This window comes from Oncorhynchus keta, chromosome 23 (assembly GCF_023373465.1).
Source record: "Oncorhynchus keta strain PuntledgeMale-10-30-2019 chromosome 23, Oket_V2, whole genome shotgun sequence".
Classification (NCBI taxonomy): Eukaryota; Metazoa; Chordata; class Actinopteri; order Salmoniformes; family Salmonidae; genus Oncorhynchus; species Oncorhynchus keta.
This window is the reverse complement of record NC_068443.1, coordinates 32,857,693-32,884,051: the sequence shown is the minus strand read 5'-3', so window position 1 is coordinate 32,884,051 and position 26,359 is coordinate 32,857,693. Positions and strand designations below refer to the sequence as shown.

General features: G+C 45.3%; 1 protein-coding gene across 3 annotated transcripts in view; it reads left to right on the top strand.

Annotated features, from left to right (window-relative positions):
* LOC118402179 (ephrin type-B receptor 1) overlaps positions 1-25,199 on the top strand; it is a 365,365-nt gene extending 340,166 nt beyond the window's left edge. For all 3 annotated transcript variants that reach the window (XM_052477046.1, XM_052477045.1, XM_052477044.1), the window contains 5 exons: positions 13,220-13,369; positions 16,273-16,466; positions 17,425-17,580; positions 18,753-21,160; positions 24,803-25,199. In XM_052477046.1, the coding sequence (XP_052333006.1) occupies positions 13,220-13,369; positions 16,273-16,466; positions 17,425-17,580; positions 18,753-18,867 (615 nt within the window). In that variant the 3' untranslated portion in view covers positions 18,868-21,160; positions 24,803-25,199. The remainder of the gene's footprint in view (positions 1-13,219; positions 13,370-16,272; positions 16,467-17,424; positions 17,581-18,752; positions 21,161-24,802) is intronic.
* The last annotated feature ends 1,160 nt before the right edge of the window (positions 25,200-26,359 follow it).

The following is a 26,359-nucleotide window of genomic DNA, read 5'->3' as shown; positions in this document are numbered from 1 at the left end:
CCTCATCAATCAAACCACCGCGACCTGACTGACATTCTCCCACTCTCCGCTCCACTGCCTTCAATCCACCCTCTGTTTTTGTTCCTTGTTTTCTATTTGCATCCTTTCCTCCTTTCCTTCTCTCCCTCTGGCATGTTTCCCAAAGCCTTTTGTGTTGTTTGTCACGTGTGTGAAATATTGATGTGGCAAAAGTTACATGGGACTTAAGGGGAACTCATTCCTGAGTAAAGAAGCAGAAAAACTCAGAGAAAAGTTGCCATTCAGTCCACCCAGACTCCTCTATCAAAGCAGGAACATGGCTTGATTTATAACTCCTGCCATGTGTGACAGATGAAGCTGCTATCTATGACTGAGGTGGGCATACTGCGCCTGTATGGATGCACTGTGCCTGTATGGATGCACTGTGCCTGTATGGATGCACTATGGATGCACTGTGCCTGTATGGATGCACTGTGCCTGTGTGGATGCACTATGGATCCACTGTGCCTGTATGGATGCACTGTGCCTGTATGGATGCACTGTGCCTGTATGGATGCACTGTGCCTGTATGGATGCACTATGGATGCACTGTGCCTGTATGGATGCACTATGGATGCACTGTGCCTGTATGGATGCACTGTGCCTGTATGGATGCACTGTGCCTGTATGGATGCACTGTGCCTGTATGCATGCACTGTGCCTGTATGGATGCACTGTGCCTGTGTGGATGCACTATGGATGCACTGTGCCTGTATGGATGCACTGTGCCTGTATGGATGCACTATGGATGCACTGTGCCTGTATGGATGCACTGTGCCTGTATGGATGCACTATGGATGCACTGTGCCTGTATGGATGCACTGCGCCTGTATGGATGCACTGTGCCTGTATGGATCCACTGTGCCTGTATGGATGCACTATGGATTCACTGTGCCTGTATGGATGCACTGTGCCTGTGTGGATGCACTGTGCCTGTATGGATCCACTGTGCCTGTATGGATGCACTGCGCCTGTATGGATGCACTGTGCCTGTATGGATCCACTGTGCCTGTGTGGATGCACTATGGATGCACTGTGCCTGTATGGATGCACTGTGCCTGTGTGGATGCACTATGGATGCACTGTGCCTGTATGGATGCACTATGGATGCACTGTGCCTGTATGGATGCACTGTGCCTGTATGGATGCACTGTGCCTGTATGGATGCACTATGGATCCACTGTGCCTGTATGGATGCACTATGGATCCACTGTGCCTGTATGGATGCACTATGGATCCACTGTGCCTGTATGGATGCACTATGGATCCACTGTGCCTGTATGGATGCACTATGGATGCACTGTGCCTGTATGGATGCACTGTGCCTGTATGGATGCACATTTACATTTACATTTAAGTAATTTAGCAGACGCTCTTATCCAGAGCGACTTACAAATTGGTGCATTCACCTTATGACATCCACTTTGACTAAGTATGGATGCACTGTGCCTGTATGGATGCACTATGGATGCACTGTGCCTGTATGGATGCACTGTGCCTGTGTGGATACACTGTGCCTGTATGGATGCACTGTGCCTGTGTGGATGCACTATGGATGCACTGTGCCTGTATGGATGCACTGTGCCTGTATGGATGCACTATGGATGCAGAGCATGATTCAGACATGGTGATCCTCTACATAGCACACTGAAGGGGGGATCAAATGTAATGTGGGAGACGGATTTTGTCACAACACTGACCTCAGTCCATATAATGACATTGGACAATCATGAGAAGTTGCTGGCCAGTCCGCCAGTTAGTAAACTAGCGAGCTACTCCAGCTTCAATTCATTTTTGCGTAATTGGTCCTCAAAGAGAGAGAGACAGAGGGTCACAGCATGCTAGTTCCTGGGAAGAGAAAACGCTATGATAGGGTAACATGTTTTACAATTTAGCAGACACTCTTATCCAGAGTGACATATAATAGCAATTGGGGTCAAGTGCCTTGCTCAAGGGCACATTGACAGATTTTTCACTTAGTCGGCTTGGGGATTAAAACCAGAGACCTTTAGCCACTAGAATACCTGCCGCCCAATGACATGAGTAGAGACACATCAGTTCTTGTTTAAACAACCCAGGCAATCTGTTATGTGATTAGTCTGTGTGCTGTGGGCTGTAATTGCCTATTTTCCAACTTCTCAGAGTCATCTCAAGGGGACAGAATAAAGATGTCACCCGGTTACACAAGCCAAGGTCATAGTCTAATATTAAACCTCTGAAAAAGCCTAACAAGGATGTGCAAAAATACATGATAATAAGATAGTATTCACGCTGGGTTTAATTTGAGGGGCCCCTGGTGGCCCCTGAGTCATCGGGGGCCCAGATAGAGGTTGCACAAGGGGAGGGAGCACTTCTATTAAGCAGAAGTGGTGTCATCGAGTTGAAGATCTGAAGGAATATGTTAACTGCAAAAGACTACACAGACAACAGTTATCGAAGGTCGGATTTCATACCCTGCCATAATGGCGCCGAAGGAGATGGCTGCCGTTTTACAATCCTGTAACCAATTGTGATATTGTGAATGTTTTTTAGTGTTATTTGTAAAACGGCAGCCATCTTTTGTACATAAGGTTTCTGCCACAGTGTCTTGTGACCGAAAGGAGCTTCTAGAAATCAGAACGGCGATTACTCACCTTGAACTGGACGAATAATTTCACTTTAATGAGTCTGACGAGAGGGATTTACTCCAGACAACCGAACAGGCCCACATCCCCGTCATTCGCATGAAACGGTATCGCAGAAGGCGATCGGGAGGATCTGCCAACGAGTGGCTAATCTGCCTTTGCCATCGGTACAATTGACCAACGTACAATCGCTGGATAATAAATTGGACGAACTAAAAGCATATATATCCTACCAACAGGACATTAAACACTGTAATATCTTGTGTTTTACCGAGTCGTGGTTTAACGACGACATCAGTAACGTACAGCTGGCGGGTTATAACTGTATCGGCAGGATAGAACAGCAGCCTCTGGTAAGATAAGCGGTGGCGGTCTATGTATATTTGTAAGAAACAGCTGGTGCACAAAATCTAAGGAAGTCTCGAGGTTTTGCTCACCTGAGGTAGAGTATCTCATGATAAGCTGTAGACCACACTATCTACCTAGAGAGCTTTCATCTGTATTTTTCGTAGCTGTCTACATACCACCACAGACCGCTGCTGGCACTAAGACCGCACTCAATGAGCTGTATACCGCCATAAGCAAACAGGAAAATGCTCATCCAGATGGCGTTCCTAGTGGCTGTGGACTTTAATGCATGGAAACTTAAATCCATTTTACCAAATTTCAACCAACATATTAAATGTGAAACCAGAGGGAAAAAAACTCTAGACCACCTTTACTCCACACACAGAGACGCGTACAAAGCTCCCCCTCGCCCTCATTTTGGCTAATATGACCAAAATGCTATCCTCCGATTCCTGCTTACAAGCAAAAATTGAAGCAGGAAACACCAGTGACTCAGTCAACAAAAAAGTGGTCAGATGAAGCAGAGGCTAAGCTACAGGACTGTTTTGCTAGCACAGACTGGAATATGCTCCGTGATTCTTCTAATGGCATTGAGGAATACACCACATCAGTCACTGGCTTCATCAATAAGTGCATGGATGACGTCATCCCCACAGTGACTGTACGTACATAACCCAACCTGAAGCCATGGATTACAGGCAACATCCGCACTGAGCTAAAAGGTAGAGCTGCCGCTTTCAAGTAGTAGGACTCTAAGAATAAGACAGAAGCTTACAAGAAATCCATCTGTGTCCTCTGACGAGCCATCAAACAGTAAGATCAAATCTCACTGGCTCCGACGCTCGTCAGATGTGGCTGTGCTTGCAAACTATTACAGACTACAAAGGGAAGCATAGCCGAGAGCTGCCCAGTGACACGAGCCTACCAGACGAGGCAAGTAACACTGCATGCATGAGAGCATCAGATGTGAGTGAGGTCTTTAAACAGGTCAACATTCACAAGGCCGCAGGGCCAGACGGATTACCAGTACGTGTACTCCGAGCATGCGCTGACCAACTGGCAAGTGTCTTCACTGACATTTTTTTTTCTCTCTTTTTTTTTATTTGACCCCTTTTTCTCCCCAATTTCGTGCTATCCAATTGTTTTAGTAGCTACTATCTTGTCTCATCGCTACAACTCCCGTACGGGCTCGGGAGACACGAAGGTTGAAAGTCATGCATCCTCCGATACACAACCCAACCAAGCCGCACTGCTTCTTTACACAGCGTGCATCCAACCCGGAAGCCAGCCGCACCAATGTGTTGGAGGAAACACCGTGCACCTGGCAACCTTGGTTAGCACGCACTGCACCCGGCCCGCCACAGGAGTCGCTGGTGCACGATGAGACAAGGACACCCCTATCTGCCAAACCATCCCTAACCCGGATGACGCAAGGCCAATTGTGCATCGCCCCACAGACCTCCCAGTCGCGGCCGGTTACGACAGAGCCTGGGCGCGAACCCAGAGTCTCTGATGGCACAGCAGGCGCTGCAGTACAGCAGTGCAGTACTTAACCACTGCGCCACACGGGAGTCCCTTCACTGACATTTTCAACCTCTCCCTGTCTGAGTCTGTAATTCCAACATGTTTCACGCAGACCACCATACTCCCTCTGCCCAAGAACACTAAGGTAACCTGCCTAAATGACTACCGAACCGTAGCACTCCCTGTAACCATGAAGTGCTTTGAAAGGCTGGTCATGGCTCATATCAACACCATTATCCCAGAAACCCTACACTCACTCCAATTTGCATATTGCCCCATTATATCCACAGATGATGCAATCTTTATTGCACCCCACACTACTTTTTGGACAAAAGGAACACCTATGTGAAAATGCTATTCATTGACTACAGCTCAGTGTTCAACACCATAGTGCCCTCAAAGCTCATCACTAAGCTAACAACCCTGGGACTAAACACCTTGCGCTGCAAGTCTTCACCGACCTGGCCAAGGCTTTCGACTCTGTCAATCACCATATTCTTATCGGCAGACTCAACAGCCTGGGTTTCTCTAATGACTGCCTCGCCTGGTTCACTAACTACTTCTCAGATAGAGTTCGATGTGTCAAAGCAGAGGTCCTGTTGTCCGGACCTTTGGCAGTCTCTATGGGGGTGCCACAGGGTTCAGTTCTCGGGCCGACTCTTTTCTCTGTATATATCAATGATGTCGCTTTTGCTGCGGGTGATTCTTTGATCCGTCTCTATGCAGACGACATCATTCTGTATACATCTGGCCCTTCTTTGGTCACTGTGATAACAAACCTCCAAATGAGCTTCTTCCGTGGCCACCAACTGCTATAAAATGCTAGTCAAACGAATTGCATGCTCTTCAACCGATCGATGCCCGCACCTGCTCGCACGGCTAGCATCACTACTCTGGACGGTTCCAACTTAGAATATGTGGACAACTATAAATACCTAGGTGTCTGACTAGACTGTAACCTCTCCTTTGAGACTCACATTAAGCATCTCCAATCCAAAGTTATATCTAGAATCGACTATCTGTTTCACAACAAAGCTTCCTTCACTCATGATGCCAAACATACCCTCATAAAACTGACTATCCTACCAATCCTTGACTTCGACGATGTCATTTACAAAATAGCCTCCAACACTCTACTCAGCAAATTGGATGCAGTCTATCATAGTGCCATCCATTTTGTCACCAAAGCCCCATATATTACCCACCACTGCGCCCTGTATGCTCTCGTTGGCTGGTCCTCGCTACATATTTGTCGCCAAACCCACTGGCTCCAGGTCATCTATAAGTCTTTGCTAGGTAAAGTGCCGCCTTATCTCAGCTCACTGCTCACCATTGCAACACCCACCGGTAGCACGCACTCCAGCAGATATATTTCACTGGTCATCCCCAAAGCCAACATCTACTTTGGCCACCTTTCCTTCCAGTTCTCTGCTGGCAATGACTGGAGCGAATTGCAAAAATCACTGAAGTTGGAGACATATCTCCCTCAGTAACTTTAAGCATCAGCTGTCAGAGCAGCTTACGGATCGCTGCAGCTGTACACAGCCCATCTGTAAATAGCTCATCCTACCAGCCAACCAACTACCTACCTCATCCCCATTTTTTTCTGCTCTTTTGCACACCAGCATTTCTACTTGCGCATCCTAATCTGCACATATATCACTCCAGTGTAAATTGCTAAATTGTCATTACTTCGCCACTATTGGCCTATTTATTGCCTTACCTCCTTACTTAATTTGCACACAGTGTATACCGATTTTTCTAATTGTGTTATTGACTATACGGTTCTTTATCCCATGTGTAACTCTGTGTTGTTTTTGTCGCACTGATTTGCTTTATCTTGGCCAGGTCGCAGTTGTAAATGAGAACTTGTTCTCAACTAGCCTACCTGGATTAAATAAAGGTGAAATAAATACAAATATAATAAAAAGTGGATCCTGGACTTCCTGGCGGGCCGCCCCCAGGTGGTAAGGGTAGGTAACAACACATCTGCCACACTGATCCTCAACACGGGGGCCCCTCAGGGATGCGTGCTCAGTCCCCTCCAGTACTTCCTGTTCACTAATGACTGCACGGCCAAGCACGACTCCAACACCATCATTAAGTTTTCTGATGACATAAAAGTGGTAGGCCTCATCACCAACAAGGATAAGACAGCATATAGGGAGGAGTTCAGAGACCTGGCTGTGTGGTGCCAGGACAACAGCCTCTCCCTGAACGTGATCAAGTCTAAGGAGATGATTGTGGGCTACAGTTAAGGAGGACCAAGCATGCCCCATTTCTCATCGAAGGGGCTGTAGTGGAGCAGGTTGAGAGCTTCAAGTTCCTTGGTGTCCACATCACCAACAAACTAACATGGTCCAAGCACACCATGACAGTCATGAAGAGGGCACGACAAAACCTATTCCCCCTCAGGAGACTGAAAAGATTTGGCATGGGTCCTCAGATCCTCAAAAGGTTCTACAGCTGCATCATCGATTGCATCACCGCCTGGTATGGCAACTTAGCCTCCGAACGCAAGGCACTGCAGATGGTAATGCGTACGGCCCAGAAAATCACTGGGGCAAAGCTTCCTGCCATCTAGGTTCTCTATACCAGGTGGTGTCAGAGGAAGGCCCTAAAAATTGTCAATGACTCCAGCCAACGTTGTCATAGACTGTTCTCTCTATTAAAGTGCATAAGTCACTTTAACTTCTTGCGTCGAGCCATCCCGGATCCGGGATCGTGAATACAGCCTCAAGCTCATTACCATAACGCAACGTTAACTATTCATGAAAATCGCAAATGAAATGAAATTAATCTATTTGCTCTCAAGCTTAGCCTTTTGTTAACAACACTGTCATCTCAGATTTTCAAAATATGCTTCTCAACCATAGCAAACTAGCATTTAGCATTTAGCATTAGCATTTAGCGTTAGCATTAGCAGGCAACATTTTCACAAAAACCAGCAAAAACATTCAATAAATAATTTACCTTTGAAGAACTTCGGATGTTTTCAATGAGGAGACTCCCAGTTAGATAGCAAATGTTCAGTTTTCCTGAAAGATTAGTTGTGCAGGAGAAATCGGTCCGTTTTCTGTGTCATGTTTGGCTACCAAAAACAAACAAAAATTCATTCATCTAAACGCCAAACTTTCTTCCACATTAACTCCATAATATCGACTGAAACATGGTAAACGTTGTTTAGAATCAATCCTCAAGGTGTTTTTCACATATCTCTTCATGATATATCATTCCTGGAAGTCTCCTCTCTGTCTCAATCACATGGATGAATGCGAGCAGCTTGGAGATTACGCAACAATTTCAACAAAGGACACCGGGCGGACCCCTGGTAAATGTAGTCTCTTATGGCCAATCTTCCAACGATATGCCTACAAATACGTCACAATGCTGCAGACAACTTGGAGAAACGATAGAAAGGCCAGGCTAATTCGTGGCGCTTTCACAGCCATATAAGGAGACAATGGAAAACAGAGCCTCAAAAATCCTGCTCATTTCCTGTTTGAAGTTGCATCTTGGTTTCGCCTGTAAGACCAGTTCTGGGGCACCCACGGATAATATCTTTGCAGAGTGTTTTCTTTCCAAAGCTGGCAATTATATGCATAGTTGAGCATATTTTTGTGACAAAATATTGCGCTTAAAACGGGCACGTTTTTTTAATCCAATAATGAAATAGCGCCCCCCTAGCTTCAACTGGTTTTAATAACTCTAGCTACATGTATATATTACCTCAATTGCCTCAACTAACCAGTGCCCACGCACATTGACTCTGTACCGGTACCCCCTGTATTGTTATTTTACTGCTGCTCTTTAATTATTTGTTACCTTTCTTTGTGTAATTTTCTTAAAACTGCATTGTTGGTTAAGGGCTTGTAAGTAAGCGTTGTGACAAATACAATGTGATTTGATTCGATACCACTTTGAGACCCCCTGAGAAATGTGTGTTACTACAACTTTGTCATAAGGTAAAGGACCATAGACTCCTAAGACTCCTACACTAAACTATATAATTTAAATAAATAGCAGTAGATTACTCTGTGTGGGCACTTTGTGAAATGATGCCTAAAATAGTTCCATGGAGTCAAATATAACTTCCCTTGACGTTTTAAGTGGGAACCTATTCTCCATTGCGCTTTAGACAGTGGAACTGTAGAAGGGCCCACCTCTCCCAGACAGTCCCTGGGGTGTCTGCTCTCTCTCTTTCTCTCTCTCTATCCTATCTCTCTCTCTCTCTCTCTCTCTCTCTCTCTCTGTTCTATCCTCTTTCTCTCTCTCTTCCCACCCTCTCCACCCCTCTGCCTCTTTCTCCCCCTCTCCCTCTCTCTACTCTCTGTATTTGGGCAGACTGCCAGTGCCCGCAATCGTTGCTTTCGGGACATAAACGGCAGTTGATGGAGCACTTTGCCTAGCCTAAGTAAATGTGCTCGGGACCATTTGAGTGTGCATTGTTTAGGAATGGATCACAGAGAAGTTGGGGCAGAGTCTGTGTGTCTGACCCATTACTGGGAGTTCACAGATTTGTCTTCCACCGGAGGGGCATAAATCTGCATTTGGGGACAGCTGCTACTTTAGTAACCACATGATGGTACTCATTGATATCTATTCGAGAGATGGAGTGGCATAGGTTGCATGCATCAGCAATGAAAAACAAAACAACAGATAGTTAGAGGATCGAGAAGATTTGTGGGAGAAGAGCTTGCAGGGTATTTAGTCGGCGTTTCCCGGGACACCAGGGACACCAGGGATTGGTCCAGTTTGTTTGGAGTGATACACACTGCCATTTGACACACCCCTTCAGTCTATAGATCGCCAGTGACATACTCCATTGAATTGCTGGAAACATTCTACATCTATCATAGTACACGTTATTGTAGCAATGGCAGGTGTCCCACGTCTCCTGCATGTCGTGTGTGTAAAGGGAGCTCCTCCACACACACTCCGTACCTGTCTGTCACAAAACGCCACACCGTTTGCCCACGTCCCGTGATCCTCCTTTAACCCTGACAGCGCTCTGCTCCCAGCAGGTCTATCCCAGATGAGCCACCTACACCTGTCACTTTACCTGTCACAACGGGTCACGACCTGTTACAAGCCGTCACATCTAGTCAGGACCAATCCCTTCGTCTCGTCTTGTTGACTTGAAGGTGATCTAGAGGTAACTTGTCTGTTTGAAGTGAGAATCATCGCAATGCCCCATTTCTCAGTATGGTGGGTCTGCAATAATCAAGTTTATTACGGATTCATATCCAGTGTTTAATAGTAATTTGTACAGGGTTGCAGGTGTGATCGCAGGGTACATTGACAATATTTGGGCTTTGTTGTTTTTTTATCCCCTATTTTCTTCTTCTTCTGTGGAGTCCCTTTGTTAATATATAACGCAGTTTCCAATGGGTCGTGAGAGAACAACAATTATGCTCTCATGCTGACGTGAAGATGTCTCAATGAAATGCACTATGCGTATTCTTTACGTGATGAGCAGCTAGCTGACGAAATTGATGGAGCTTGGCTGGAGGTTGTTGTATGGTTTGGCTTATGTAGTTGAACATGCCTCTGTGTGTGCTCTCTAAGACTCAAGGCCACCAAAGAGAACAGAATCTTACTGGCCTGTACTTTTCGAGCTAGTGAATGAAATGACTTCCTGGCTCAGACACACACACATATGAATGGCCATATTCTAAATGTGATTTCTGTCATTCTGAGCACCGTGGTTACACACCCAATGCATATGGGTCCGGTACATTTCTCAAATGTCCAGTAAATTCAAATGTTACCGATCAAATATCCGGAATCACATTTTCCGAACGGAAACCCTGGTGTACATTAATAACACACACAAACACACACATGCAGTCTGCACACAAAAGCACACACAGACAGGGCTCACACACAAATAATGCACTGACAAATACACAGGTTTGTGTGCTCATACACACATATACACATGCCCACTCACCCATGCATGTACATGCACTCTCTCACACACACAAACACACGCGCGCACACACACACACACACACAAACTCTCTCTCTCTCTCTCTCTCTCCCAGTCTCCACAAAGCGTCTGTTTGGCTGTGTTGACACTAGACCCGTTTTAATTCCACTCTCCTTCTCTTTCCCCCCTCCCTCTCTTCCTCCCTGGGGTCTCTCTCTTTTCTGCCCCCGAGTTAAAGAAAACAAAAACATTCAATTACATTTACATTTACATTTAAGTCATTTAGCAGACGCTCTTATCCAGAGCGACTTACAAATTGGTGCATACACCTTATGACAACCAGTGGAACAGCCACTTGCATCTAAATCTTGTTGGGGGAGAAGGGGGGTGAGAAGGATTACTTACCCTTACTTACCCTATCCTAGGTATTCCTTGAAGAGGTGGGGTTTCAGGTGTCTCCGGAAGGTGGTGATTGACTCCGCTGTCCTGGCGTCGTGAGGGAGTTTGTTCCACCATTGGGGGCCAGAGCAGCGAACAGTTTTGACTGGGCTGAGCGGGAACTGTACTTCCTCAGTGGTAGGGAGGCGAGCAGGCCAGAGGTGGATGAACGCAGTGCCCTTGTTTGGGTGTAGGGCCTGATCAGAGCCTGGAGGTACTGAGGTGCCGTTCCCCTCACAGCTCCGTAGGCGAGCACCATGGTCTTGTAGCGGATGCGAGCTTCAACTGGAAGCCAGTGGAGAGAGCGGAGGAGCGGGGTGACGTGAGAGAACTAATAATCACAGGAGGTTGGTGGCACCTTAATTGGGGAGGACGGGCTCATGGCTGGAGTGGATTCAGGGGAATGGCATCAAATACATCAAACAAATGGTTTCCAGGTGTGTGATGGCATTCCGTTCACTCCGTTCCAGCCATTATTATGACCCGTCCTCCCCTCAGCAGCCTCAACTGCATCCAGTGCTTTTATTATATATTTGCCTTCTTCTTCTGTCTATTTGCCTGTTCTGTTCTGCAGCACTTTGTGTTATTAAAGTGTCGCTTTGACCCGGGTGCTTGCAGATAGCTCGCCCACAGCAATAATTACTACTGATCTGCATAGCTCCCTCCCACACGCGGCAGCCGTGAAAATGTTATTACCTTGGCCTTTCTGCTAGGACCTGCGCAAAGCGATGCAGGCAGGCACGGGGCTCCTGTATGGCGAGTGTCTTTACCCAGGCCACGGTGACGACAGAGCTCCCCCCAGGAAGAGAGAGAGAGAGAGAGAGAGAGAGAGAGAGAGAGAGAGAGAGAGAGAGAGAGAGAGAGAGAGAGAGAGAGAGAGAGAGAGAGCATTAAGATCACAGCTCCGAGAGAGGAACATGGAAGAGGCATTGTTTAAATTTTTCATACTTTCTTTTTATTTGGAGCCCAAGTTGAAATTGTCGCCTTGAAGCATGGCTCTGACAAAGTTAGAGATGAGAGCCGGGTCTCTATTTTCATTGGTGTGGATGTAGTTTCATGTATTTGTCTATAGCCTTGAGACAGAACTGAGACAGAACTTAGACAAGGGAAAGCCTTTTGGTGTCTGGGATCAGCAGAAAAGTCATCAGAGCTTAGATAGATAGTGTTTTTTTCTCTCAAAGAAACACAAATACACACTTCCTTATGAACACTCCAGAACCCTCTCTCTCAGATAAAATACTGTTTTCCTTTCTTAGTCTCTCTCTCTCTCTCTCTCGCGCGCTCTCTCTCTCTCTCGCTCTCTCTCGCTCTCTCTCGCTCTCTCTCTCGCGCTCTCTCTCTCTCTCTCTCGCTCTCTCTCTCGCTCTCTCTCTCTCTCTCTCTCTCTCTCTCTCTCTCTCTCTCTCTCTCTCTCTCTCTCTCTCTCTCTCTCTCTCTCTCTCTCTCTCTCTCTCTCTCTCTCTCTCTCTCGCTCTCTCGCTCTCTCGCTCTCTGTCGTTCTCTCTCTCTCTCCGTTCTGTTCTCTGTTCTGTAACAGCTCAGGCCTGTGTTCCCGGCCCATTCACCCTGACAACAGCCTCCACTGAGGTCCGAGGTTAACATCATGTTCAGGGTCAGGAGCTCCCAGAGGTCAAACACTGAGCTGGGCCTTAATGAACTGAGTTTGAGTCCTCTGGACCTCTACACACACATACAGTATACACACACACATACATTCACTGATGCTTGTGCATGCACATACAAGCAAAAAGCAGATGACACACACACACAAAACACACCTCCCGGTCCTGAGCGAGAAATCCAGGAGAGCAGGGTGGGCCATGTCTAGCTCTCCCGTCTGTCCTTTCAAACCCGACTTATCTACACATTCCCAGGTTGAACTAATTGGCATTATTAAGCTGGCCGGATACAATAGCAACCACCAAGTGGTCCACAAACAGGTTAGTGTGTGTGGAGGGAATCTTAAACAAGCCACCCGGCAATTTCAATCAGAGCCGTGCATGAGTCGCCCCAGGCCCAGGTAGTCCAATTACAAACAGACACGCTCGACAGGCGCGCTCAAACCCCAACCAAATCCCTCTTTATTCAAAGTCAGGGGTAGAGATGGCCGGAGGGGAGAGACGTGCTCTGGGTCGATGTGTGAAGGGCAGATCATATTAAGAGGGGGCGCATAGGTACAATCCATTGCTGCTGGATCGATAGAGAGATGGGGGGGAGGGGCAGTTGTCTTTTTGGTTAGAAGGGTTTGGAATGAGCATAATTGTTTATTTTATTGGAATAATCATGTCGTTTTTGCTCTCTCTCTATCCCCCTATCCCTCCCCCATCTCCCTCAGGGGGGTAAGATCCCAGTGAGGTGGACAGCTCCAGAGGCCATCGCCTACAGGAAGTTCACCTCAGCCAGTGACGTGTGGAGCTACGGCATCGTCATGTGGGAGGTGATGTCATTTGGAGAGAGACCCTACTGGGACATGTCCAACCAGGATGTGAGTATTATTGTCATGTTGAACTTTTGAACGAATATTCAGATCAATCAAATTTCAATCAATAAAAATTCATTTTAGAAAGCCCTTTTTTACAATGAATGAGCATCCAGATAAAAGGTGAACCTTCTAGTTTTTAATGTTGTGTCGTAGAATACAAACACACACCAATGAGCTCCATATCCCCCAGCCGGCCAACTGTCTCTCTGAAGCCTGGTCCACCAGGACTGGCCAACCCAGCAGATGTTCCCTCTCTGGGCCAGCATACAGGCAGCGACTGGTGGGACACACAGGGAGGAGGCCTGACACTGTTCACAGCATGGCGTGCTGTTCTCTTCAGTCAGAACACACAAACACACATATATATAGTTATTCCGTTTAACAAATAGAAAAGCTGCTAAATAGAATCGGCGTAAAATAATGCTTTTCAGCCTATCCACTGATGGAAATACATTTGACTTGACATGCTTGCCGTCTATAGGTCAATTTGCATAATTTAGTGGCATTAAATTGCTGCGTGTACAATATATTCTTTATGTAGGCTATGTTGTTTATCACACACGTACAGCATACAAATACAGAGCCTTGGAGTGGTAAATCAGTCAGACAGCGCAAGAACACGAGGTCAAATGATGAAGTCAGTGATCTTCAGGTCAGAAAGTTAGAGCTCTCGAAAGAGGCCAGTTCCCGAGTTGGAATTACGAGATGGATGACCATTCAAAACTATTTTTCCCAGTCCGAGATATATTTTTTCCAAGTTGTTACACGGCTGAAGTCTGAGATTTCCGAGTTCCCAGTTGTTTTGAAGGCGTCATTAAACGGCAACGGAAGGCAGGCTTCATCAGACCCCCTTTGCAACAAGTTGGAGGCATTATGCATTTTGAAAACAAATATTTCATTTTTGGAACCCTGAACGTTTTAGTACCTATTATAAGTCATGCCTTACCTTGCTTCAAAGTAGCCTATTAGATCTCCTCTCTTTATACATTTTTTATGGATATTTTAATCTCTGTCATGAATCCGCTCGCATACTGAATTGTGCACGTTGCGACACTTATAACGTGAAGAAATAATAGTTTTATCAACTTTTTGAGTTTCTGATCTGTTGCAGGGCTACTGGTTGTATGAGTTTCTATCTATTGTTCCACAACTGTCCCAGAGTCTGTTTGGAATAGGCTATGTATATCTTGATAAACTGACCAATAGAATAGGTAGCCTAAACGTTTCTACTATAGTAGATTGACATAGGCCAGTGATTTTGCTGTTCGTTACTCGTCTTGTTGGCGAAGGAAAAGTACATGTGGACAGTTATTTTAAGATCTTCAAAGTGCACATCAGAAATCGGTAAGAATGACCACATATCGTTGCATCCTTGACTTGCATGTTCTGCTAATATGAATTACCATATTCTAAATGTGATTTCTGTCATTCTGAGCACCATGGGTCAGGTTACACACCCAATGCATATGGGTCCGGTACATTGCTCAAATGTCCAGTAAATTCAAATGTTACCGATCACATGTCCGGAATCACATGTTCCGAATGGACACCTGGTGTACATTAATAACACACACTCAAACAAACACACACTCTCACGCACATGCAGTCTTCACACAAAAGCACACACAGACAGGGCTCACACACAAATAATGCACTGGCATATACACAAGTTTGTGTGCTCATACACACATACACATGCCCACTCACCCATGCATGTACACACACACACACACACACACACACTTCCACACACACACACACACACACCATTTATCAAGATTCACTTATGCACCATTTATCAAGATTCTGCTGAATTGCACAGGTCTCAGTGGTAGCATGGACACCTATAGTGCATCTTCCCATTTCTGATGATAATTCATTTTCACACCCTAGAATCTCTATCCTATATCGGCTTTTCTTGGCTTTGCCCTGATTCAAGCGTTTCATTTGAAAGATTGCATCTACATACAAGGGTTAACAATCCGTCATATGGTATACCCTACGAACACGCTACGGTTTAGAGAGTGAGACAGCGCTCGTCTTTCTATAGTTACTGTATATGCAATCAGCCTATTCCCAAGGCACTTTCCCATAGTGTCCGAGTATACAGTCAGGTCCAAAATGATTGGCACCCTTGATAAAGATGACCAAATGTTTTTTTTGTTTTTTAAATAACACAAATACTGAGCTGTATTGTATGGTGATTTTTAAAATTGTATTATATTATTGTATACAATTGCTCAGAGAAGGAGATTTTGTTTAACAAGTACATCATATTTCTTCTCTGCAAAAGATAGGGGTCAAAATGATACCTTTCAATACCTCACCTTGTGAGGATAAAGGCACTGAGCCTATTTCTAAACTGTTTTATAAGACTGCAGAACACATCGGGAGGGACTTTAGACCTTAGACGAAAGGTGTGTGAAATGTACATGTGAAACTTCACGTGTCCGAAAACAAGATCTGTCTCGTGAGAATTTTATATTAAAAAAATAACGTGTCCAAAGTTGAATATATATTATTTTTTATACAAAGGAGACGCTGAGTGAATTGCTCACTAACCACATAATAGCGCAAAATGAGACAGAGCAACTAGCGCCCGGTGGCACAGTGATTTAGAAAAGGGAAACAAAAGACCTCTAAAAACATCCGCTTTTTCTCACACACTGCTTTACTACACATTATTGACCTCCTTTGATCATAAGTTTAGTGATTAGTGACCCTCAGATGTCTTCTCAATGGTTCCGTCTGGCAATGGTCTTCTATTCGACCTCATCTACCTTATCGGCTTGAGCGAGATCAGACCCGCTTCCACTCACTACCTTCTACCTTCTCCACAATAGTCCCTTCTGACACGACCCCGACTGACTACCTTGTGACCCTCTGCCCACCCTCTCCGTCCCCAGGTGATCAATGCCATAGAGCAGGACTACCGGCTGCCCCCTCCCATGGACTGCCCCTCAGCTCTGCACCAGCTCATGCTGGACTGCTGGCAGAAGGACCGTAACGCGCGGCCACGCTTCGCTGACATCGTCAACACCCTGGACAAGATGATCCGTAACCCAGCCAGTCTGAAACAAGTGGCCAGCATCCCGGCAGTGTAAGTGTAGCATACATGAATGTGTATGTAGGATTACACACACACACACTTAATCGCCGCCATTTCTTTTGCATTGTGATGCGGTACGTAGAGACCCACACGCAGCCGCGCTCACACATACCGAAGCACTTTGACTTTTTCCCCTCAACAACTTCAAAGCAGTGGTTGGTGCACACGTAGACACCTTCGCAACCCAGGCACACTCAGACTTCCTTAAACTGAAATAAACACGAGTTTATTACTTTATATTACATCAAAAGCATATCCCTCACTTATTCTTGCTGTTCGGAACGATCAGAATTACTAACACACACACACACGCACACAGTTGTTGCACACACAATTCACGTTGGCACACACACAGAGATTTAATAGATTCAAGTTTGAACCCGATCTACTGCAGAGGGTAGTTTCTTTGCAGTGTGAACGTATACAAACAACAGACATACACATCTTCACAACCCAGACTTCCTCAAAGTGAAATAAACATGAGTTTATTACTGTATATTACATCAAAGTCAAAACCTCCCCTCACACCACCATCAAAGCTCTCTCTGTCTCTCTCTTTCTGTCTCTGTCTCTCTCTGTCCCTGTCTCTCTGTCTCTCTCTCTCTTTCTGTCTCTGTCTCTGTCTCTCTCTCTCTCTCTCTCTCTCTCTCTCTCTCTCTCTCTCTCTCTCTCTCTCTCTCTTCCTCTTCCTCTCTGTCCCTGTCTCTCTCTCTCTCTGTCCCTGTCTCTGTCCCTGTCTCTGTCCCTGTCTCTGTCCCTGTCTCTCTCTCTCTCTCTCTCTCTCTCTCTCTCTGTCTCTCTCTCTCTCTCTGTCTCTCTTCCTCTCTCTCTGTCTCTCTTCCTCTCTCTCTCTGTCCCTGTCTCTGTCCCTGTCTCTGTCCCTGTCTCTGTCCCTGTCTCTCTCTCTCTCTCTCTCTCTGTCTCTCTTCCTCTTCCTCTCCTCTTCCAGGCCTTCCCAGACCCTGTTGGATCATTCTATCCCAGACTTCAACACCTTCAGTTCAGTGGGAGAGTGGCTGGGAGCCATCAAGATGACCCAGTACAGAGATAACTTCCTCAACTCTGGCTTCACCTCCCTGCAACTGGTGGCACAGATTACATCTGAGTGAGTCACACACATGCACAGACTCATGCAGGCTCTCACACGCATGCAGTCTTGCGTACACACACACACACACACACACACATTCACAGGTGTACAGTACATGCATGCACAAACACACACACACACACACACACACACACACACACACACACACACACACACACACACACACACACACACACACACACACACACACACACACACACACACAGGTGTACAGTACATGCATGCACAAACACACACACACACACAGGTGTACAGTACATGCATGCACAAACACATGTACACACACAGATTACATCCGAGTGAGTTACACACATGCACAGACTCATGCAGGCTCACACGCATGCAGTCTTGTACACACACACACACACACACACACACACACACACACACACACACACACACACACACACACACACACACACACACACACACACACACACACACACACAGGTGTACAGTACATGCATGCACAAACACACAGTACACATGCACACACACACACACACACACACACACACACACACACACACACACACACACACACACAACACACACACACACATTCACAGGTGTACAGTACATGCATGCACATACACACGTACACACACACACACACACACACACACACACACACACACACACACACACACACACACACACACACACACACACACACACACACACACACACACACACACACACACACACACACACACACACACACACACACACACACAGAAACAGACGCACTCATGTGAACAAGCGTGCATGTACGCACACATCTCATTTAAAATGATCCTGTCCAAATATTGGCCCTAAGAAATCTATCTGGCTTCAAAATGTTGTTTCTAAAATGTAGCGACATGGTTTTAATTGTCAATCAAAGAGAACAAAAGCTTGATCACTGAGAGGCAGACAAAGTTAATGGAATATGTGTTTGTTGTTTTCTCCTTCACAGCCAGTGGCTAACCGTCCTGAAAGTAATTATTTGGGGCTTTGGTTATATGTGTAAATGTATTAGAGACCAATATGAATGCGTGTTTATGTACTTGCTTCTTCAGCGATGCAGACGTAAAACTGACGTCTTTCCATCCCTCTCTTCCCATCTCCCTGCCTCTCCCTCTTTCCATCCCTCTCTTCCCATCTCCCTGCCTCTCTATCTCCAGAGACCTCCTGAGGATAGGTGTCACCCTGGGGGGCCACCAGAAGAAGATCCTCAGTAACGTCACCTCCATGCGGGTGCAGATGAGCCAGTGCCAGTCGCCCACTGCCGTGGCATGACTGGAGGAGGCGCCATGCCACGGGGCGGGCAGCATTCGGGTTGGCAGGGACTACAGCAGAAAGGACTACACCCCTCACCGAATGACCCCCGACCCGTCGGAACGCGCCAGGGTCGAGACTATCATTCTCATCTAATCCCATCGGACATGTAATCAAACATCATTACCCAGGAGGCCAGGGTCCAGACGAAGACTAACTATCAATTTCCACTAATCTGAGTTATGATGTAGAGTTCAATGTGTTCAGAGGCTGTTTTTTTTTCAATCTTAATCTGTGAGGTCTACATAATAGAATATGTTGGTACTGACACAGAGAGTCTTTGGGAATATCAGATGTATGTCTTGACTGGATGAAGTTAGACTGGAGAGGAGGAAATGGAAGACATTTTGAAGAGGAAGATCATCGGTGAATCTCAACCCCCCCCAACTTGTTCAGAGGGCCCTCCGTTGTCACGGGTTGGTGACGAAGCTCAGAGGTTGACTTCCAGAGAGTGGCGAAGGGGATGAATACATCAGTCACCTTTTGGAACACACTCATGGCAATTCATGTTTCACTTTTAGATACTAAAACGAGCATGAAATTCAACCCACTGGGCAAAAACGGGTTGAATCAACATTGTTTCCACAGAATTTCAACAATACATGTGATGATATTGATTCAACGTGGAAAATTGATTGGATTTGGATTGATTGCAAATAGTCCGAAATGTGAGGGAATTTCATATTTTCTTCAGCTAACTTTGAACCTAAATCCAAAGTCATAGCGACATGTTTTGTTGATTTCACATTGAATTCACGTTAGTTGACAACTCAACCAAATGTCATTTTTTTTAAATGATGTTGAACTGACGTCTGTGCCCAGTGAGAAATGAACAAATCCCCCTAGGCCATTTTACATGATATAAACCTCAGTAGCAGTTACACATTTCATTTGGGAAGTATTTCATCTGTTACGTGTCTTGAAATCAGATGGTGGACCTGCTCTGATAGTTCTATGCATGTGGCATATAACTAGGCACGCACTCTCCAAACATATTGAGGTGCGTGTCGGGATAGGACTACACCCCTCACCGAATGACCTCCGACCCTTCGACCCGTAGCACTTCGCTATGAAGCCTTCAGCCTTTCTGGCTTGGTCGAAGTGGCTGTGAGAGGGTTAAATTAGCCCCTACACCCTCGATCATTTTCACTCCCTCAGCTGTGGTACGATGTGCATATGGCGCAGGTGCGCGTGGCCAGGAGCAAGGAGCAAGGGGAAGGGAGTGATTTGGGATTCAGCCAATGTCATCAGAAGGCACCCTGATTTGTCATTTGACCCCAGCCTTCTTCAAAGACTGAAATGAGGATGCATTGGTCTGGCTAGGAGCAGCAGTATGAAATGCGTATAGAAAGAAAGCAATTCAACCTCTATAGACATGCTCAATATACACACATACGGGAAAATGATACAGAGACATACAGTGGTGATTGGTTGATTTGACATTTTTCTCACCTTATATTTTTTCATTTGAAGCTTTTGACATTTTTGAGATCTCCTCAAGGTCGACCAAAGTTGAACTGGCTGGAAAGGAGAGCTTCTCTGACATTTTGTTGGTATTGTGTTTTGCTTTTCCACCATGAAAGCAGGGAACAAAATTCTCTACCATGTTTTCACTTTAACACTACCTGTGGATGTCTGGGCTGATGGCCTTGCCAAAGGACTAGTGAAACGGCCTCACCCAGATTCTGAGAATATATATAAATATGTATATCTCTAACTAAATATGAATATATCTTCTGAATAAATCTTCATATTGAAGGTGACTTGTATGAATATGTATGCACAAAACTCTCTCTGCTTGCCTTTTTGGCAAAGATGACGTTTTTGTGGACTGGATTGTGATGGAGATGGACTCATAATGTAGTTTCTCTACAGCGCCACCTAGCCCTCTGGAGGACAAAACATAAAGACACCATTTTGTTTCTTTCCCCAATGCTGAGGGGTCATCACATGGACAATCCTGAATGAATTTTGAGCTGGAAGCAAATGTACAAAGGACCATGTACAAATGACTCTTTCTGTGGATGTGTATAAAACAACTATAGGGATAAAAAAAAGTAACAAAATGTCCCTTCTCTGAAGAGCCCATGTTAAATGTAAGTGTATTCATGCCATATCTTGCTGGTGAGCACTTACTTGTACAGATTGTATTTTTCTTTATTTCCTCTTGTTTGTTGCTTGTGTTGGAGTGATTGGAACCATCAAGAATGGGAAGTAGAGTGGATAGTGTCTCGTCTGCTGGCCAAGGTCTACGGTATGTATTGTATCTGCTATTGATGTGTGTGTGTGTGTGTGTGTGTGTGTGTGTGTGTGTGTGTGTGTGTGTGTGTGTGTGTGTGTGTGTGTGTGTGTGTGTGTGTGTGTGTGTGTGTGTGTGTGTGTGTGTGTGTGTGTGTGTGTGTGTGTGTGTGTGTGTGTGTGTGTGTGTGTGTGAGTGTGTGTGTGTGAATATCTGGGTCTGGCCAACAGGCACCTCTTGATAAACACAGACAAACAGCTCACAGAGGCACTCCACACACACACAAAATCAATAATAGCACCGCGGAGGGGTTCAACTCGCACTTCAACCCCCACACACCTGTTACCTAAAGAGAGGAGGTCCTCTTGCACTTCAACCCCCACACACCTGTTACCTAAAGAAAGGAGTTCCTCTTGCACTTCAACCCCCACACACCTGTTACCTAAAGAGAGGAGGTCCTCTTGCACTTCAACCCCCACACACCTATTACCTAAAGTGTCTAGTTTTACAGCTATTACTAGTACACTAAAAGCTATGTCAATTCAACCCCCACACACCTGTTACCTAAAGTCAACATCAACCCCCACACACCTATTACCTAAAGTGTCTAGTTTTACAGCTATTACTAGTACACTAAAAGCTATGTCAATTGTAAGTATTGCTTAGTGACTGCTCCACCTACGTTGGCCAATATTAATTTATATGTGTCACGTTGGTATAGGGATCAGGAGACAGGCGCAGGAATACGTAATAGTGGTTTTTCTTACCCAAATTACAGCGTGCCGTGTAAATGCAAGGGGGAGAAGACCAAATAAACACATATACAAAACACAGGGTTGAAACCCAACAAAAGAGCGAGGAGTACCTTGAGTAAGTACACCGGGGCGAGACCCGTAATCATCTGCACAATACAAGCGGCACGAAAGCCAAAACAACACAGCACAGGTACTCACACGATCAACAGACAATGGAACAATAATCGACCACCCAATGGAAACCAATGGGCACATTTATACAATTACAATCAGGGAAATGGAGACTAGGTGTGCGTAATGACACCGTTCTGGAGGGATCCGTGACAAAATGTCCATAACGGGGTGAATCTTCCTTTCCAATCAAGTCATATTTTCACTTAGTCGTACACTGATGTCAATGGATGACTCAGTGAAAATTTGCCTCACTTGGAAGTTAGTAGTTGCCCCAATGTTTATAAGTGGAACACACTCTATTGCAATTGGTGGAAGACAGAAGAGGTTGGTGAGAGGAGCTTTAGGGGGACGGGGTCATTGTAATGGCTGGAATGGTGCTTCTACACCTGCATTGCTTGCTGTTTGGGGTTTTAGGCTGGGTTTCTGTACAGCACTTTGAGATATCAGCTGATGTACGAAGGGCTATATAAATACATTGGATTTGATTTGATTTGAATGGAATGAATGGAACAGAGTAAAACACGTGGTTTCCATATGTTTGATATGGTTCCATTCCAGCCATTTAATGAGCCTGTCCTCCTATAACTCCCCCCTCCAGCCTCCTCTGGCGGAAGGGTTTTATTCTTGAGATGGTGGCTACTGAGGACACGGATACTATTTCAGTAGTGAGAGTGTCCTTCTGAAGTATGTCTGAAGATGGAGTAAATGGTGGTCCAGGAGGGGAAGCTGACATGAGTCGGAGGGCTTCGGTACACAGGGTTGATTGTACTACTAGCCCTGCTCTCGTGTATGCTAGAAGCCTGTGATTGCAGTGTGATTGGTGTGGTGTAGTCTGAGAAATAGATGGCTGTCTGGTCTTGCACCAATCACACTGAATCTCAACTATGTCTGACAGCAAGGTGAAGGAACCTGGTTGAAGATGGTGGAACTGCTCTGATAACTCTGACGAAACCAAAGGGAATTGGGTTATTCCCAATCAGATCAAAACATACAATTATGAATAAGTGTAGTCGCCAACCCACTGACATGTCCACTTTACTAAAGTAGGCAATCAATGTGAAGGCAACAACCCATGTTACACTGTAGATATAGCAAAATCCTCGTTAGCTGTGAATTGGCCATATTAATTAAGCCTTCCAGGGACAGCAGAGGGAAATTAAGTATGCCTATGTTTGATCTTCTACAGAGTAGGCCTATGGCAAGTGTCTAATATTGGAACACGAGACAACTTAACCAGATTTTGTCTGGTTGTAATCTCTCATTGCATCGATTTTCTTGTAACTACATCCTCAGGTGTCAGGTCATGACAAACTGCTGTTTCCCCAAACACAGATATCGTAGACTGCTGTTCTACTAACCACTCTGTGGAATTGGCCAGCCTTCTGCACTCCTGTGCCAAGCAATGGGTTTTTACTTTAGTAGGGGTGTGGCTCCATGTCTAAGACTGGGGTACCCACCTTGGCGTCTGAAATTAGAAATCAATCGCAGCCCATTAGCAGATTATTAAGTATCCTCAACCCCCTCACCCCTTCATTTTCCCTTCTGTCTCACATCTATCCCCCCATCCCTCGCTCCTTCTCATGGCCAGGCTCCAGCTCATTTATCCTGAGTGTAAAAAACCTGTCTCATGCCCAGGTCTGGATGTGGGTCTGGGCCTCGCCGGGCCTGCCCAGCTGGCTGTGGCTGAGAAATGGCTGCATCTCGGACTCTCTGCTCCAGTGCACCCATGCAGGCACGGGACCAGGCCACCTGCTGGGGCCTCAGGGCCTCAGTCTAACAGCGGTCTGATCAGCCACGAGGAGGGAGATGGATGGGGCTGGGGCCAGCACACACACACACAGGCATACACACACACACACGCCAAGGAGTCCGCTGTCACAGCTACTGCACGGCAGTCTATCTCATAATGAAGAGAGAGTGGGCCGAGACCTGATAGTGGGTGTCTATTGGGAAAATGAGCGGGGTGAGAGAAGAGAGGGGAGTGGGGAGGGGTTGACGGACTATGAAACAGTAGCACTATACATCAAGTAAGGTATATTGGGGTCGGTTCTAATTGTTGTAATTCAGCTACAGTCTACGACCACCTGAGCTGTTTCAATAAACCGTGTATGACAACCTATACATTAAGCTCTTTAGGTCGAAACCTAGCTTTTAAAATCCCTTTCAACATCATTCACACAAGCCCGGAGTACCCTGCGCATACCTAATCATTCTTTCTTCTGATTAACGATGTCTGTTTATTCAATGGAGGGATCTAATTTCAATCCATTACGCTTCCATTCAGGCACGTCTCAAGTATTTGCCATTCAACATGCCTGTCTATGAATGAGATGACAGAGCAGTCTGTAATTCCCATTTTTCTTGTTTTCCATTTGCTAATGTTGGATTTATTAACATTCTGTCTCTAATAGCATTCCACTTCAGAATCGTGACATGGAAAGCAATTAGCACTCCCTCCATAATAGCCATTTGAGAATTTGCTGTCATTGTCCCATTCTCTCCTCCTAAAAAAAACATATATATTCATTTGTGGATTACTTTGATAATCATTTTTTTTACAATGCCATCTGTTTTGATTTGTTACAACTTTGTCTGAAAAGTGGGCCTGGGTGTGTCCATTCAACTGATGATTGCTGTTGAATAAATATTTGTGTAGTTAAATCTGTTTCAGAAAGTATTGTTTTAGTTGAAAATAATGCCTCTATTTGTATGTGTTCTTCTATTTCAGATAATGGACACACATATAAACACACACACACACACACACACACACACACACACACACACACACACACACACACACACACACACACACACACACACACACACACACACACACACACACACACACACACACACACACACACACACACAGCAGACCCAGCATGGCTAAGGGCAGCCAATAAAGATGAAGACAGCACGACAGGGATGATGACCTCACTTTGCGGTACACACAGGACATAGGAACCGAATGCGTGTTTTCTTGCCTTTGTTTCCCTCTCTGTATAGCTACCACTTGTATATCGTGATGACGAGTATGTGTCCGAGTTTGTAAGCAGTAACTTTCTGACAACTATTGTACTAAAAATGCACTCAATAAACGCCTTGGAAAAAGAGTAAATCACTGGCGGTCCCAGACTCTGTGAAAGATTATGATTATTCTTGTTTTTTTTCCCACTTCAATAACACAACAGAGAAGTCTGAGAAGCTGAAGTACAATGCTTTGGTGAATAATGGGGGGGGGGGTGGAATAAGCATTTCTTGTCACTCACACACACACACACACTCCTGTCACCATGGCACCGCTGTAAAAAGCCATCAAGTCGCTAATAAACGAGACGTCACTCTAAATTAACAGAAACTTCCGAAGAAATCAACACTGAGGGTTGCCAAGAAAAATGACAATATTTAGACAAACTAGCGTAAAATAGCCTCTCCCGCTCTCCCTACTCACGCCCACACCGTAGTGTGTGTTGGCAGAGACTGGATCCTGTCGGGCTCCAACACAGATGAATGTGTTGTACTACTGTAATGATATGGATAATGAAGTGTTTTATTGGTTGGTAATTGATTGATAATATCCTGTTAGATATTAGTGGAGATTATTTTGCCAAGAAAGGAAGAACAAATGAGAAAGGGTGTGTAAAAGCGACCTGTTACATGATGAGGCGTTGAAGAAATCATTTAATTCCAAAATGTACTGACAATAGCTTTTGTTCTGTACAACGTAAAGGGATAGTTCCCCATTATGTAATAATTACATAATGGTTTTCTTACCCTGTTCGCACAAATCCCATTCAAGGGGAATGGATATTAGCATTTATTTTATTCGGGTTGAAAATGGCAGATCTGTGCACTGATAAATGCCTAAATTGGAACGCAGTGGCTGTACAATAATACTGTATGCTATACATGACGTCAGAGCTCTGGCTCTGTGCTTCACAGTGCTGTTTGGGTTTTGACTGACAGCTGTTCTGAACTTAAGCACCTCGCACGACAAGAAGGTGCCCCCATCCCTCCCGCTAATTGGGTAACTTTTGCAGATTTTGGGTTGTCTCAGTGAGGGAAATGCTGTAAATTAAGAGGACTCCATGTATTTTGACAGACGACACATTGAGGATTATAATAAATACCACTTTGAATGTCATACAAGCAGGCCAAACACTGTGAGTCCAAATGTGCATTTCACATTTCCATATCATAAAAACTCATGTCATGTACAGTGTCAACATTTATGATCTATGTGTGATGTACAGTTACAAGATGACATGGCGTCAAACCCCGG